The following is a 15,917-nucleotide window of genomic DNA, read 5'->3' as shown; positions in this document are numbered from 1 at the left end:
TGACAGGAGTCGAGGGGGAACTGATTGAAAACTTCTTTCACGGCTGTACAAGGAATAAAGGATCAGCGCTGAATAAGAAAAAAACTAAACACGGCTGGTCTGTGATAATCACACATGTCCAAAAGATGCGTTTTTCTGCATTTGAATATAGACGTTATTTACACTGATTTACATAAATTCACAATTTAAAATTATAAAATGTATTTAAACACAATTAATGTAAATATCTATTGGTCGAATCAATTTACTACTGTCATATGTTGATATTCCATTGACTTTTAACCAACATTTGTGGCTTTTTCTATTATCTCTAGTTTTAGTATTTTTTATTTAAATTTAAATAAACAACATACCAAGGTTAAAAAAGGAGAGAGAGAGAGAGAGAGACAACGGTTCAGCAAATGAGTTTTGAGATAGAAAATTTTAGGATACCACATTAGGTCCGACTGCGCCACCCTGTGGTCACTTTAGATGACTGTTCTATAATCTCCGCTGCTGATTTTTCAACGCCTCCATGAAATTGAATTCACAGGTGATCCACTGTAGAAAAAAAAAGGGAAAAAATAATTATTACAGCACAGTTTGTATTTTCATGTACAAACAACACTAAGACTTTACAATTGCCCACTTAATATGTTCTAAAATCTAAAAATGGGTGTTTTTCTTTGTTATATGGAGCCACCAAAGCAAAAGCTTTGAAAAGACTGTTTGAATATGAACACAATACCATAGCATCATATCTCATTTTGGGAAGTTTAGGCAGTTCTGTATGCCAGCTTTAGATTTTATATACACTACCCTGTATAATCCTTTAGGTTGGATTGGACTACATTTTAGACCTGTATTTTAGTGGTTGAAATGCAATTTGTGCCTTTATTTTCTAATTGTACTGCCTTTAATGTATTGTTGCTGAATGACTAAAGGGATTAATAATGTACATTTTATATTAATCTAACATCCATTTCATACCATGTTTACTAACATAAACATGTTTATTTATGTATTTAAAAGATACCCTTAAGTATCTCACAAACCTAACAATATAATAAATATATGAAATCAAATCTGTGTCAGGATCACCACCAAAATAAAATACTTATTTCTTCCTTAGATCTAAACCTACATCCCCATAGAAAAATCTATCTCACCTTTTTGAGTTATGCTGCTCACAAACAAACAAACAAACATGGCTGAAAACGTAACCACATTTGGTGAAAGTGTCTCTACCAATTGGGAGAGAAAACGGAAACAGAAGTTTTTCTGTTCTCTGACAAAATAATTCTTTATTAAATGCATTTACATTTTCACATTCACATGTAAGAAACCCTTTTTTTTCCTCAGTCATGCAAATAGTGAATGAGCCTCTTTATTGGGGAATAATTCCACTGAAAAATATGATCCACAGAAACATCATAAACCACTGTGATTTTATTTATTTAGTTGGACTTCACTTGATTTTTACTTCACTGCCACCGACTTCTTCAGGTTCCTCATACAGCTCAACGCTCCTTTATCGTGTCTCGTCATCATGTCTTTAATCTCCTGTTTACAGAGCGTGCATTGCTCTGCCACAGCGCACAATGCTTCCTCTAGCGCCTCCTGTGTGTGCTGGTCAGGTAGTGCGCTGCACTGGCCCAGCATGGTGAGTGTGTGTTTGAGCCAGCCTTCCTCTCTGAGGAGGCTGGTGATCCAGGGCTGAGCGTGGACGCAGCCTCCTAGAGCTTGCAGGCCCAACCTCCAGAGCTCAGCGGCCTCGTCCCAGCTCTCCTCCCAGCCAACGCTCACCTTCACCGGACCAGGGCTGGAGCCGGAGTCCATGGCACCGCGGAGAAACTGGAGAGCGGAGGAGAAGAAACGCCTTTGGCCTGCTTCTGCTGATGCTACAGGAACAAAAAAAAAACAAACATGGATTCATATCAGAGTTGAATGATTCTTAACTTATGCTGCCAACAACTGAAAGTCAGAGCTGCATTAATCTACTTTGGCCACTAGAGGACACAAAAATTCATTTTAAAGCCACTCTTTTACCCCCAATTAATTTTTCCCCCTTCTTCCTCACTTTCACACTACAGTGAGATGACTTCATCCAATATTCTTCCCTTATGTGTTGATACAGGTTTATATGTTTGCTCCAAGACTCTCTCAGTCAAAATGAACTTCAAAAGGACCAGTGTGAAATAATTAGAGATTTTACTGGCAGAAATTGAATAAACTATGTTTGTATGTGTGTAATCACTATAAAATAAAAATGGTCTGGTTTTCATAGCTTTAGCATAAGACTTTTAAAATACTTAAGCCAAAGGCCTTGCTTTATCTCAAATCATCAGTATCTACAGCAGCCTGAAATAAAGGGCATCCATAACTTCCCTGATGCTCTTGTGAGAGGGAGGGTCGAACATTAGAACACTACGGCAACCCAAAAGGACAAACTAGCCAGAGCATGTTTTTCACGTTTTGAATTGGTGCAGCTGACTATGAAAATAAATGATGAACGTCATCCTTTTTGGTCTGTAAAGGCCTCCGTATATAGTTCCCTTATGCTCTAGGGAAAGGGAAGTGTGAGACGAGTTTTGGAGATTTGTTTGCAATCTGCAGTCTCACCATTAGATGTCACTAATTCTTACAAACTGGACCTTTAACACAGCATAGATAACTTTTTATATTCATATTCAAATATAAAGTGTGATGGATGAGTTGTAATAGGGAGAATGGAGCGCCATTCATTCCCACTCTGCAACTGACCTTTTGTCTAATCAGCCATGAAAAAACATCAAGCAACAACACCAGCGAGTTGAGGAGCAAAAGTCTGAACTGAGGTCAGTGAAAAAGACTTACAAGTTGGCAATCGTGGTTTTAACTGCAGTGGTTTTGCTAGTTCACAGGATCTACAGTTTGAAGCTTGCATGTATTGCAGTGCAGAGCAGCGTTTCCAAAACTTTTAAATGTGGACTCACCTTTTAAAGATGACAAACTATTGCAAACTAATTCACAATAAGAACAATAATGTGTTGGACTTTTATTTCCATTTCAGAATGTGTCAATTTGTTTTGAGAAATAAAAAAGCTGAATAACATTCTACTCAAAGTTTTTGATAATGACAGCTGTAGAGTAAAAGCATAATTTACATACTAATACACAGAGACTATTTGCATGAATTGTTACATAATAAACTAAAACTAAATGTGAGTGACTAACCACAACAGCTCTCACCTGCAGGAGATGATTTGAGTCGGCCGATCATTAGCCCCAACGTGCAGTAATTTGCAGCAAGGACCAGGAGGCGGGGTTTGTGCACCAACACGGGAAGTGCTTCACTCAGAAAAGCCTCGAGCGTTTTGAAACATGGGTCTTTCCTAGAAAAAACAAACAAAGAAGCAGAACAAAGTTATACATTACAGAACAGATTTCGTGTTGTGTGTTTAATTCACAGACTTCAGATGATTTATTTCACCTGACTCTCTCTGGCTCTGTGACGGTGAAGTTGAGGAGGGCAGAGCAGACCGTTTCCATGCTGGGATCTCTGTCCAAAACCACCCCGCCTTTTCCTCTGAGAGAAGTCCAGCTCTGGGACAGGTACTCCACCAGCAGGGCTGGGGTATCAAGGGTGAGCAGCACTTTCCTGGGACCTTCCTCTGCCGACAGGTGGCACAGAGCTGGAAGGAGGTACCTGGAGACAAGGACATGTTTTCTTTAGTGTCACAGCACAGACATAAAACACGGTGTACTTATAAGGGGCCGCAAACACATGCAGTGTCTTTAGTGTGCACAGATACAATATTTTAAATGTGGACACATGTCAGATTGACCCACATGTATCTCTTTTCTAAAATAGAGTTTAAAATTGGTCTCTTTTCTGGTCTACTTCATTAGAACATGATGTCCTTTCAATTTAGAGGAAAATAGACTATAAAATATGGCACATAAGACTGTACACAATGTTACTGACAGCTGGTATCATCCAAAACCTCGTCCAGCCAAATGGCTTAGGGGTGACGTCACATCAGGGTGGCACTTAGTTGTGATGTACCTTTTTTCTGGGATCACACGGAGATGAGAATATCTCAACATTTTTGGAATGCACTGAGCACTTGAAAATCGTCTTTTGATTTTCTGGCCCAAAAAAAGGGTGTGACACTGGTATTTGTCCTCTCTGAAATAATCTCTGAGCAACAATCATCCAGATTAATCTTAATAGCAATGTTGGGGTGAAGGAAAAGCAGCACTGGTAATCTATTTTCATAATAAAGGACACCCCCACTTTAAAGGATTTACCTTGTTTATGAAGCCCTAAAGTTTCATAAAAAGCAGTTCAGCCACTGCTGAGAATGCAGGGTTTTATTGTTTTCCTCAGCTCTGGATCTGCGGATCTGAAAAGTGCTTGTTAGTGAAATCACTAGCAAGTCTCAACACTCCTCAACAGCAGCTCCTCCTCCTCCGGAACAGAAAGAGGAGCTGCGTCAACTGCTCGTTCTGTTGCTGCTTTAGAAACCAGCACTAGACGCTTCATAAGCTGCTAAACATCTTCTTAAGGACTCAGAATCCGTGTATCATCCGTTCATTTGTTTTTCAAAATAAAACCAGAAATAAAAAAACTAAAAACGACTTGTTTTCTCAATATTTGTTTTAAAAATCAAAATGAAAAAAACGGATAACGACTCGTCAATTTCCGATTTTGTGCAGAAATGAAAAATGGCGTTTCCCGTTTGATTCAATTTTGATAAATGCTAGTTGCATGACCCGGAAGTGACCTGTACTAGAACTATCAGAGGGACTGCAAAACAAACCAAAGAAGAAGAAGAAGAAGTATGGCCGGACTGGAGGATTATTCTGACATGATTTGGCTTCTTTTTATGACGGCGTATTAGGGCCAAGTGTTATAAGAGTATAAGAGTATATAAGAGTAGTGTGGCTCCGTTGAGGTGGTGGAGCAGTGCGCATATACGAGTGTAAGGTGTGTGTGGTCGAGATAGTGAGAGAGTTGCTGTTGTGTGTACGAGTGAGACGGTGAATAAAGCGACAGCCAGAGACTGGTCAGCAGGAGTGCTATGAGTTTATAATACAGTTACAGTGGATGTCACAGCTGTTTTTGGGTGAAATAAAACAGTCGCTTTCTCAAGCACAAAGTTGAGCCTCTGTGTGAGTTGTTTGCCCCGATAAAGTGAAGGGGGTAAGCCCTGAAGTTAGCATCAACTACGGCCCTGGAGGAAACTATCCTCTGTGCTTCCTGGCTATGGTCAGAGAGCCGAACAGGAACGGTTAACACGTATGCAGAAACAAGTATTGCAAGTATAACAAGTATGAAGAAAAAAAGAAGAAATTGTGGACCGGGGAGGGGAGGGGGTAATATTTTTGAGATTTACTAGATTAAAAGTGGCAATTAATACGAGACAATAAAGTCGCAGATTGATGAGATTAAAAGTAAATTTCCATTATTAAATATATCGACTCATACCTGCGATTTCCCCTGCTGTTTATGTGTTTAAAACTTATGAACCGTATGTATATTGACGGATCAGTTCAGTCTGTGTGTGTCACTTGCTGCCGGCTGCTGCACGCTGCGTTGGGCGAAGAAATAAAGTCAATGAATCAGTTAAACACTGTTGATTTCTTCCCATGGAGCCGACATTCAAACTATTTTGGTTGAGTAAATTTCAGTCAGCACTACGTTCAAGCCAGCCGCCCCCCGATTTCAAGTGCCCCTTTATTGCCAACTTTTTGTCATATAAGTTTGCGAGCTCACTGCAGGTTGAAAGGTTTTCAGAATAAAGTGGGTATTGCGTAAAAAGTGTATTTTAAAAATATGAGTGTTAAGATTTGTTTTGTATTTTTAGAAGAAATAAATAAACAGGTGTGCCACATTAAACAAGTGTATGCCTGCACTGATTTTGAGCCAGCAGGTGAAATAACCTGGAAGCTATTGAGCTTTAATGCTCATATTTACTGTAATATTGTATACAATAGTAATATTGTATTATATTCTAATTTATTAGAAATTAACAAATGAATTACCTCTAATAAATATGTCAACACATTACCTCATGAGCTTCTTGTTGGCTAAAAATCGGTGTAGGACAGTAGAGCTACACTTGCTGTATGAGACACACCTCTTTATAACACACTTTAATGCTTTTTGTAATTTTTCTTAATTTTTAATACCCAAAATACAGTAAAAATTAGCATTTTAGCTCAATAGCTTCCATGTTATTTTAGCTGCTGGCCCCAAATCAGTGCAGGATCACACTTGTCACTTCATACATTCAATACCCATGTTTTATTTTGAAAACCGGAAAATTCTACACGTTGTAGTAAGCGAGCCATCGCGCGGACTTTCCCAGTTGTTGCAAAGTATTTAGCCATAGTGTTGGCAGTAAGGGCGCACTTAAAATGTTGGAGCGGCTGGCTTGACTACTCGAAATTGATAGATGGCTGTTAAGCCGAGTGACTGGGGCTGAATAACCTGCCTTCACCAGCTGACAGAAATTTACTAAACCAAAATAGTTTTAATGTCTGTTTCATGGGAATAAATCAACAGTGTTTAACTGATTAATTGAGTGAGTGAGGCAGACAAGAGCAGGTGACACACGCTAAACAGACTGAACTGATCAGTCAATATACATAGGGTTCATATGTTTAAAACGCATAACGCAGGAGAAATCGCGGGTGTGAGTGGATATATTAAATAAAATGGAAATGTACTTTTAATCTCATAAATCTGCAACTTTATTGTCTTCTTTTTCCTGGTACATGTCAATCCGTGCTTGCTCATGCTCCCCTTCCCGATCACAGGTTTTTGTCTTCTTCTTCACTTGTCCGTAGGGTTGCCACCTTTCAGAAATGAAAATAAGGGACACCCCACCGCGGCTCCTCTGGGCCATGACCACCACGGAGCCGACTAATGTAGGACATCTAGGCGCGTGTGTTGTAAGGGTGTCGGGGGTTTTTCTATTAAAATTTCACTATTGAGAGTACATGGCGAGGGAGCGGAGCGACCGAGCGGAGGCGGGTTGGTGTGGAGCATTTGAAAATTTGAGGTAAAAATGGGGCATTCTGAGGCTTTTTGAAGGATCATTATGATGACTCATGAAGTAAGGCCAAGTAACTCAAAACATTACAGAACTCTGTATTACAGAAAACATCTACTTTGGGAAGCAGCTGGGGGAACACATGAACAAGAAATGTCTTTATTGGCAAGAGCAATATAACTAGGGATGCACCGAAAATCAGGAAACAGTTGGCCGAAACGGAAAAACCGAAATAAGTTATTGTGCTAATTCTGTACCATTGGTTTTTTTTTCTAATTTTGTTATGGCAGGGACTGTGTGTGCTTACCTCACTAAAGTCAAGGCATTGCAATTATAGTATATTATATTATAGAGTGCGCCCCCTCATCTGGTGCAGACGGGCCTTTTTTTTAGCGCACCGCACCTGCACTGTGGCTTCTCTATCTTTCTCTGCTGTGTTGTGCGTCGCTGCTGCGCTCTGAGCTTTTCCTCCAAGCGATCTTTCCGTATCAGCACAGACCGGATTATTTCTCTACACGCAGTTTTGTCTTTACATCCAATAATAATCTTTATGACGAGGATCGAGTACAGTCGCGATGACGTGCAGGGGATCAGAGTAGATCTTAGTGTTAAAAACTCTTAACAGCGCACTTTTCATTGTTTTCACTCCGTGGTCTCAATCTTTTTGTAGAAGAGCTTTAGTTTAGTTGTAATTAAGGGAATAACAGATTAATCAGATGAGCTGATGTCTTTAGTTAACTGTGAGCAGCACCGATGTGTGGCGTCTGTTGCTAAGCAACCGTGACAGCAGCACGCGCACAGAGGACCGGAGCCGGGGCGGCCGAGATCCTGCATAGATCCCGCCACGACAAGTTTGCTGGCCTTATTATTCCCTGTGTTTTATTTTCATCTTTATCTTTAGTGTTGATGTGTGTGAAAGACATGTGGATTGGATATTTAAGGAAATACGGAACAAACCACGTCCCGTATTGCAACATTTAATTGCCAAATAAAGGACGATTCCGTATTTTACGGGACGGGTGGCAACCCTACTTGTCCGGTCACAGGTCACTTCCAGGTCACGTAATTCGCATTTATCGAAATTGGATTAAACGGAAAACGCTCGTTATCCGTTTTTTCCATTTCGCATTTCTGCACAAAATTGGACATTGGAAAAACAAGTCGTTATCTGTTTTATTTTGAAAAACGAATGAATGGATGATACACGGATTACTCAGCACCAAACTCAGTCTGAAACAGCGCAGCTCACAAGAGCATCTGTGAGTAGAAGCAACAAGGAAGTTTTTGACCATATAAACAAGTTAATTTTGTAAGTAGACCTCCATAACTCACATAGATGTGAGATAGGACCATTCTGTCAGCTTTAATGAGTTATTTATTTGTGTTGTAATTCTTACCTCAAAGGTTCTTTGCCAGTCCAGGCCAGTCTCTGCTCAGAGACACACATGTCAGCCATCCAGTCAGAGAGGCCCTGCTCCGAGCTTTCACCCTGCAGGTGGCTCCGGCTGTATCCAATCAGGAAAGGCAGCAGTCCCATCACTTCCTCCTTCAGACAGGAAGTCTCCTCAGCCAGCCATGAGCACAGAGAGCGGAATGTGGCAAAAATGAAAGGGTCGCCATATTGATTTGGACCGACCTATGGCAACAGGAGGAGAATGCTTTAGTGACTTCTGAGGAGATTTTGGCTTCCACGGTGCTAATAATGATTATTACAGGAAGAATTATATGGTGCACAATGGGTGATTTTCAGGAGCAAGTAAAACATCAAAGATTATGGTGTCCCCTCACCTGCTGTAGGTGGTAAATCAAAGCGGAGAAGGCCTCCTCCAGCACCCTGAGGACCTGCCTGCTCTGCTGCAGGCTGAGTGAGGAGACAGAGCTCTGAGGAGGTGCAGTTGTCTGCGTCAATGCTGCACTGCATGCCTGCTCTATAGCAGCCTCCATGATTCTGTAACAGCCTGAGAACAAGAGGAGGAAGCTTAAAGCTACAGTGCGTAACTGTTGGTGTTCCAGGTCTGTCAACTCCAAAGAAGAAGAACACATTTACGTCACAATTATTTATTACGATCCGTTTGTCAGTCAAGTTATTAGGTTAGTTATAAGATGATACTCATACAAATACCACAACCACGGACATATTCAGCTGACAGTTACCACACACCACGGCTTATTGAAAAGTAAACCATAGCAAACGATCGCTTGTCTGCACCGGCCGCCTATTGACGTAATCCATAATATGGGCCTAAACTAAGATAATATTATGGTTTTCATAATTTTTATTTAGCTCTTAATGAAGTAAACTATTTAGAAGAGGCAGATGTGTAATTACTTCCGCCAAGGAGATTATGTTTTCGCCGAAGTTTGTTTGTCTGTCTGTCTTCTCCTTTTTTTATTGTTTTGATTGATAAAACCTGAGTAGCAGAATTGACTGCATGTATAATCATGATTAATACACTACCTGTGAGTGTGTGCTGCAGCTCTGGACTCAGCTTATTACCAGGTGGTTCCTCCAGGCCCATTCTGACCTCCACACAAGCCCGGTTCACCAGTAAGCAGCAGAACTTTGGCGGTCCTAACAGCTCCCACCCATACAAATCCAGCAGACATGCACACAGGACCAGGATCGGCCCGATCTGCCTCGGTGTCAACTTTGCCTGCATCATTGGCCTCAATTCCCCACACACACGGCTCATGGCGCCCTTCAGTTCCTCACGTTCCACCGCCACTCCTGCTGGGGGGAGAAACTGCACCAACTGGGAACACATATCCAGTCTGGCCTGGTCTGCAGACTCACAGAAATCTTTACAGAGCCTGAGCAGCAGAGTGAGGAGTTCTGCACTGTATTTACTCCACACTTTGTCTTTGGTTTTGCCTGAGAGGAGGCGGCCAAGCAAGGGAAGCCCCTGATCCCGACTGAGAGTCTGGTGTTGTGCCACTGCTTGACAGAGAGCAGGAACAGCGCCCCTGCTCAGTAACTGATCAGGACCTCTGGGTAAAGCACACACAGCGGTCAAAACCTGGTAGCAGTCGGAAGCCATGGCCTCATCGAGACTGGAACATGCTGATGTTTCTTTAGATGCTGGTGCTCCATTTGATGCAGTGCCATCATCTTCTTTTTGCTTGCTGGTGTGACTCTCTCCAGCTGATATTTCCACTCTAATATCTGTGCTTGACCTCTCTGCTGATTGTCCTTCATTATTTGGAATCTGACCCTCATCATCTCTGACAATCATCTCTTCTTCCTGTTTCTGCTGGTTTGACAGAGGACCATTTGCTAAAATGCCCAGCAGGAGAGGGATGGTGGTAAGGAGCTGGGGATGGGAGACCATGTCTCGGTCTGTGCTCAAGGCAGCCAACAGAGCTGTGCCCAGTGAAAGGAGCTCATGTGGGGGTAAGGCAGAGCTTTCACTCCCTCTGACCGCTGTCACCAGAAGCCGAGCGGGAAGGTTGAGTCCCACGGCCTCAAAGATGCGTCTCAAGGTGGGTTTGTCAAGTTGGCTTGCTGGGCACAAACGAGTGATCTAAGATACGAAGAGTATAATAACAAATAAAGTCAGTTACAAAGCAATCATCTGTTAGTTGTACAGACTAAACCAACAAACCTTCTAAGATAAAACTACCTTTACATCGTCATATGCCCCAACAATAATACAATGATGCCAACAGTTCACATAGGGACAAGCTAGGACTGGGTAATAATGAAATTATAGTTGTTCAAAATCAATTGAATGTATATGCATTTGTGGCACATAATATATAATACTGTTTTGGATATTTTACCTTAATTAAGATTAAAGTAGAGAAATATCTCTCTACTTTAACAAGTGTTTGTCAAAGGAGAGTGCTTCATAGGTTCACAAAGGGTGACAAAACAAAAATGTACTGTTCAATCTTGAGGGGAAGTGGCAGTTCATAAATAAAGGCATCCTGGGCACTCTGGTGTCCAAACATATAGAAAATCTTACATTATTTGTGGTAGGGCTGGGCGATATATCGAAAATGTATCAGTACACTCAAATGAACTGCCAATCCCATCACTAGTGCTCAACAAGCAGCGGGTGCTGCCGGGATCCCCGCCTCCTCCCAAAAAAAAAGGTCTGTTTATAGCTTGGTGGAAAATGCATTGGCATAAATGTCTCATTACCAGCCAAGTTGTTTAAAAGAGGTAATATACTGACTGACTGATAGTGGTAAATATTCAAGACCTGAAATCAAGATTGGACACAAAAAATGTGGTATTGAGCCATTCCTAATTCACTCAGGACATTTATTACAATAATCATTGACCATCTTTTTGGCCATGAAACCCAGCACAAGGGATAGGCAGTTCACAGCAAAGCATGTGATCATTAGTTAGACACCAGAATAGGATATTCTGAAACCAGGGAATATAATAGTACATAAGGGATTTTGCAGAACACTGTCAAATGTATACTTGAAATGTGCACCATTGCAATACACCTGTTATTAGCCACACAGTCACAGTGTAATCTGTGTAATAATGATGTGCCACTGCACTCTCTCATGTTTGTTTACTTCCAGAATAAAAATATTTACATTAAATAAATACAATACAAATAAAATACAAATATTGTTGTACTTTTTTATACTACTTTTATATTCCTGTTCTATTATTCATTGCGCGTACATATATATTATACATATATGTATGTATGTATGTATGTATGTATGTATATATATGTGTATATATATAAACCATCTGCATGGTTAATCCTTCATTGTCTGGTGGTTCAATATAAAGACATAAAATACGATTATGTTATAAAACTCAATTATATATATATAATATTCCCACAAATATGAATAGTCAGGATTTATCTATGACTATGGCTTCCATTGTTATGAGTAGGGCCACAGCCAGTATAAAACCACCTGAATCAAGCTGAATGACAACAGTATGTAAAGTATATGAATTATGGTATGTACATGTATGTCACTGCCCACATGGAGGAGACTTACCAACAGAAGAGCAGCCAGTGTGTGACTGTCATTTTTGCCATGTTTGAGAGCATGAAGGCATCTCTCCAACACGTCTCTCTGAGCATCTGTCAAACCACCTCCTGCATCCTCCTCTGAGCCTCCTCCACCTTCTCCTCCTCCCTGCTCCTCTTCTACGGGAGGCCGGCTGCTCACAGCAGTTTTTCCGTCGGCGGTGTCAGCCATGACGTCCTTCACGAACATGCACCTCAAGAGATAAATAACGAGTAACGTTAGGAAAAATGTGAAACGGGTTAGTAAATGCTGAACTCCTAACTGCCACTCGCTCCTCGGTGTGAACAGCGACAAAAGCCACCTTGATATAATCATGTGCATTCAGTCTGCTCATTGTTTCTCAACAGCATGTTGCGGTGTTGTGAGATTCTAACCATTAATTTCTTAATTTTAATAGAAATCACTTACTTTACAGATAGCCTTATCGCGCGCCACAGCTACTCGTGGACGCTCACCGGAAGTTGACGACCACGTACAGCGACGACGAGCCAATCAAAACAGCGCTACAAGTTTAGTTGACCAATCACAGAGGGGATAGTTGGCAGGTGGAGGCGCCATTTTGCTTCGTGTTATAACGCTGTTAAAGCGACGTCACATCACACATGAGCGTCGAATGTATGCATGTAATAATATAAGTATTTTCCATTTTATTAGTAACACTACATTTTACATGTATTTGTGTTTAGTTCAGCGGGTTGTCTGTCTCCGTTCGGTCGAACTAATTCAATAATAGACGCCAGCTGTCACTCGTATTTTCATGGTCAAACTAGCTGTCCCTCAACGTGGATTGCGCCAGTATTCTCGATTTTGTGGTAAACGTTGAAGCTTCGTAGAGCGAGCTGCCCTTTTTCCGTTTTTCAAAATAAAGTGACTATAAAATACTGAAAATTATTGGGGGAAATAAAAACCCATCATTAGAAAGAAAAAAAAAAAACATACAACCAATTCCCCTTTTGGATAAAAAAAAAAAAAAGACTTTGAAATGTCATAATGATTCAGTCTAAATATTTAATGTATTGACTAATAACATATTGGGTTCAGCACAGCTAAATAAGTGAATTTATATGTAGTGCATTAACTCACAGAAATGTTGCACGAAAGGCGGCAGGTGGTGCAAATATCTGGATCAACCATTGTGTGATTGAAGACACAACACAGTATACAGTATAAAACATTTTTGCACTTAATATAAATCTCATATCTGTTTCTTTTTTAATTGAACACACATATACACAATGTACTCATTGGGACCATATAAACTGGCTGTACAGATTTACACATGTTAAACATAGGAAAGTATAAACTAAAATAAACTAAAATAAAGGGCATTCAAATCAGGAATGCATACCTCCAAACAATAAATGTGTGGATATGTTGGAAAATGATTTACTTTCTTTACTACATTGCCTTGTTAATGATGAAAAATAAAACTTAAAACCATTAATAGAACATGCAAAGGAAGACATAACGTTTTTTTCCACTTCCAAAAATGAACGTGCTATTTAATAACCCCTGAATGTAAGTTGTAAGTATGTTGTATATATTTGAAGTAAACCCTGTTGTGTTGTGTGGAAATTGTATATATTTTGTATTTGTATATATTCCCTGGTGTTGCATGTATGGATGTTTACTATTTATCTATTTACAATTTAATATCTGTACTGCTGTAACAATGCAAATTTACTCATTAAATACTTTTTTCTTTTTATTCATCTAAAGATTTATATTTTCTTTAACACTCTTTTTTTTAATAATTTAATAATACTGTTCTTTTTCAATGTTTCGGTACAGCACATTGAATCGATTCAGTGCATTAATTCTCAGTTAATGCTCGAAACGACCATACCATCTTGAGTCTGCCAGTAACACTCTAACTAAACGTTTTATTTTGGAAATCCAGCCACCGGAAGTGTCGTACATCACTCCTTCTGTCGCTTGACGGCGGTCACACACAGGCTCATCAGCTGTACGAGCAGCGACAGAAACGCTGACCCATTTTACTGTAGCCGTGGAGGGACAACGACAAACAACAGCAGCGATGAAACGACACAGCCTCTGACCGGAGAGGGAAACCCCTCCATGCCGTTCTCCAACACCGTAAGTCCCTGCGCACTTTTCCTTCTGTGACGGTGTCGTAAGTAAAAAACGCACCGGATGAGTCCTGCTCGGTTTGTAGTCTTGGAGGAGAGATGTCAGCAGCTGTTGTCAGCCTCAAGGTGTCGTAAAAACGGGGGGTGATCCCGGATTATAACAGGTGAATTTATTACCTCACTGTGACTTACCTCAACCTTCATCCCTGTGCTGGGACGTCGTTATTTCATTAATTAGAAAAAAACAAACATATATTGAGATAGTATTAGCTACTCACTCCTGAGGTTCAGCCCTCACTCCTGTGTAAATGTGTGATATTACAGTGCTGTATTTTGCTGTAAGCATCGGCCTTTAGTGATGTTATTTGACAGCTTGATATGATGCACAGTGTCTGAACCCACCATTTTAGATGTAATGCCTCAGATACTTTTCCACCGTATTTGTTTATTCATGCATTTATGTGCTTCTTCTTCTTCTTATTATTATTATTATTAAACGTTGCGTTTTGAATATCTTCTCTCATTCACATCACTGCTGTTGTTTCCTGTGATCTTTACTAGTTCAGTGATAAGATGATATTAAAGGAATTTAAACAGAAATCAAACGTGAAAAAGGTGGCACATAGAGAACAAAACAACTTCTTTCTTTCTTTCTTTCTTTCTTTCTTTCTTTCTTTCTTTCTTTCTTTCTTTCTTTCTTTCTTTCCATTGTACTTTTCAAATCCCCCACCAGCTCTTTGTAACCTGTTCTAATCTCACACTTATTTTCAGATAATCCCTGCCCTTATATAAAATAACAAATGACAATTTGTTGTGGATTGTTTTCAATCGTCATTAATTTACTTGTAAAACAGTTTAAATGCGTCAACAAAGACAACCAGAGCCTCCAGTGTCTTCATATTCAGAATATTTATGTTGACAATAATAAACAACTGGGGGTTTTCAGTCTTAATGAATGACTTTAATATTATCAATTGATCCCCTGATTTGCTGACTGTTAATTTTATGGCTGCAACTATTTCATTATTGATTAATGTGCCAGTTTTGTTGTTTGGTCTATAAAATGCCAAAAAACGAAATGGTGATAAATGTTGATCGGTGTTTCCTAAACCTCAAAGTCACAACATCCCTGAAATGTCTTGCTTTGTCCACTCATCAAACATATTCAGTTTACCGTCAGAGGAGCGACTGGCAAAAAGAAAAATATTCTAATTTAAGAAAAAAACTCTAATTTAATTGATTAATTATCAACATAGTTGATACTTTCTTTAGTTAAGAGCAGGTGTTTTGTAATATAAATATTTATGTCTGTTGCAATCAGTGCATATGTTGTATTGTTGCGAGACAAAGATAAAATGAATCCGAGTAAATGCTAAAACTAGACGAGACAAACTGGTTTGATTAAGGTGAACACTAGTAACATGTAAAATGTGTCAATCTCAAATGGCCTGGGGGCCACTGAGCATCTCGTCTGGGCAATCGGGGGTCGGGTAGTGAAAAGATAAAAATCTAACTTTTTATGGAAAAAGCTACTTTTCTGATGGACCAACCTTTTTCTGATTATATTTCACAGAATTTCATTCAGTTCTTCAATATGACTGAAAATGAATCCTAGTAGAAAAAGAAACATACAGAAATAACTTTATTAAGTGTAGGGCCGCATGAAATCAATCAGAGGGGCGCATGTGGCCCACGGGCCGTGAGTTTGACACCTCTGTGTTAGCGGCTGTAAGATTAGCAAACAGTAGTTAGTTAGTTTTTGAATTCATTTGTTGTCAGTGTTATTATATTT

At 39.9% G+C, this 15,917-nt stretch overlaps 1 protein-coding gene across 1 annotated transcript; it reads right to left on the bottom strand.

Moving 5' to 3' along the window:
- Positions 1-1,309: 1,309 nt before the first annotated feature.
- Positions 1,310-12,486, bottom strand: ncdn (neurochondrin). Its single transcript, XM_083899868.1, has 8 exons — positions 12,444-12,486; positions 12,003-12,228; positions 9,481-10,543; positions 8,811-8,980; positions 8,420-8,658; positions 3,452-3,667; positions 3,211-3,353; positions 1,310-1,880 (listed from the first exon to the last, which is right to left on the bottom strand). The coding sequence occupies exons 2-8, from the start codon at positions 12,222-12,224 to the stop codon at positions 1,459-1,461; spliced, it is 2,475 nt and encodes an 824-aa protein (XP_083755994.1). The 5' UTR covers positions 12,225-12,228; positions 12,444-12,486; the 3' UTR covers positions 1,310-1,458.
- Between the last annotated feature and the right edge of the window lie 3,431 nt (positions 12,487-15,917).

This window comes from Microchirus variegatus (genome assembly GCF_963457635.1).
Source record: "Microchirus variegatus genome assembly, chromosome: 13".
Classification (NCBI taxonomy): domain Eukaryota; kingdom Metazoa; phylum Chordata; class Actinopteri; order Pleuronectiformes; family Soleidae; genus Microchirus; species Microchirus variegatus.
Note: the sequence above shows the minus strand (reverse complement) of the source record. Positions and strands in the feature narration are given on the sequence as shown.

Bases quoted from the DNA above. Each gene is read 5' to 3' on its own strand.
- ncdn (XM_083899868.1), bottom strand. From the start codon at position 12,224: ATGTTCGTGAAGGACGTCATGGCTGACACCGCCGACGGAAAAACTGCT. The intron at 8,659-8,810 runs GTGAGGGGACAC...CTGTTGCCATAG, and splicing joins TGATTTACCACCTACAGCAG to GTCGGTCCAAATCAATATGG. The intron at 3,668-8,419 runs GTAAGAATTACA...CCTTGTCTCCAG, and splicing joins ACTGGCAAAGAACCTTTGAG to GTACCTCCTTCCAGCTCTGT.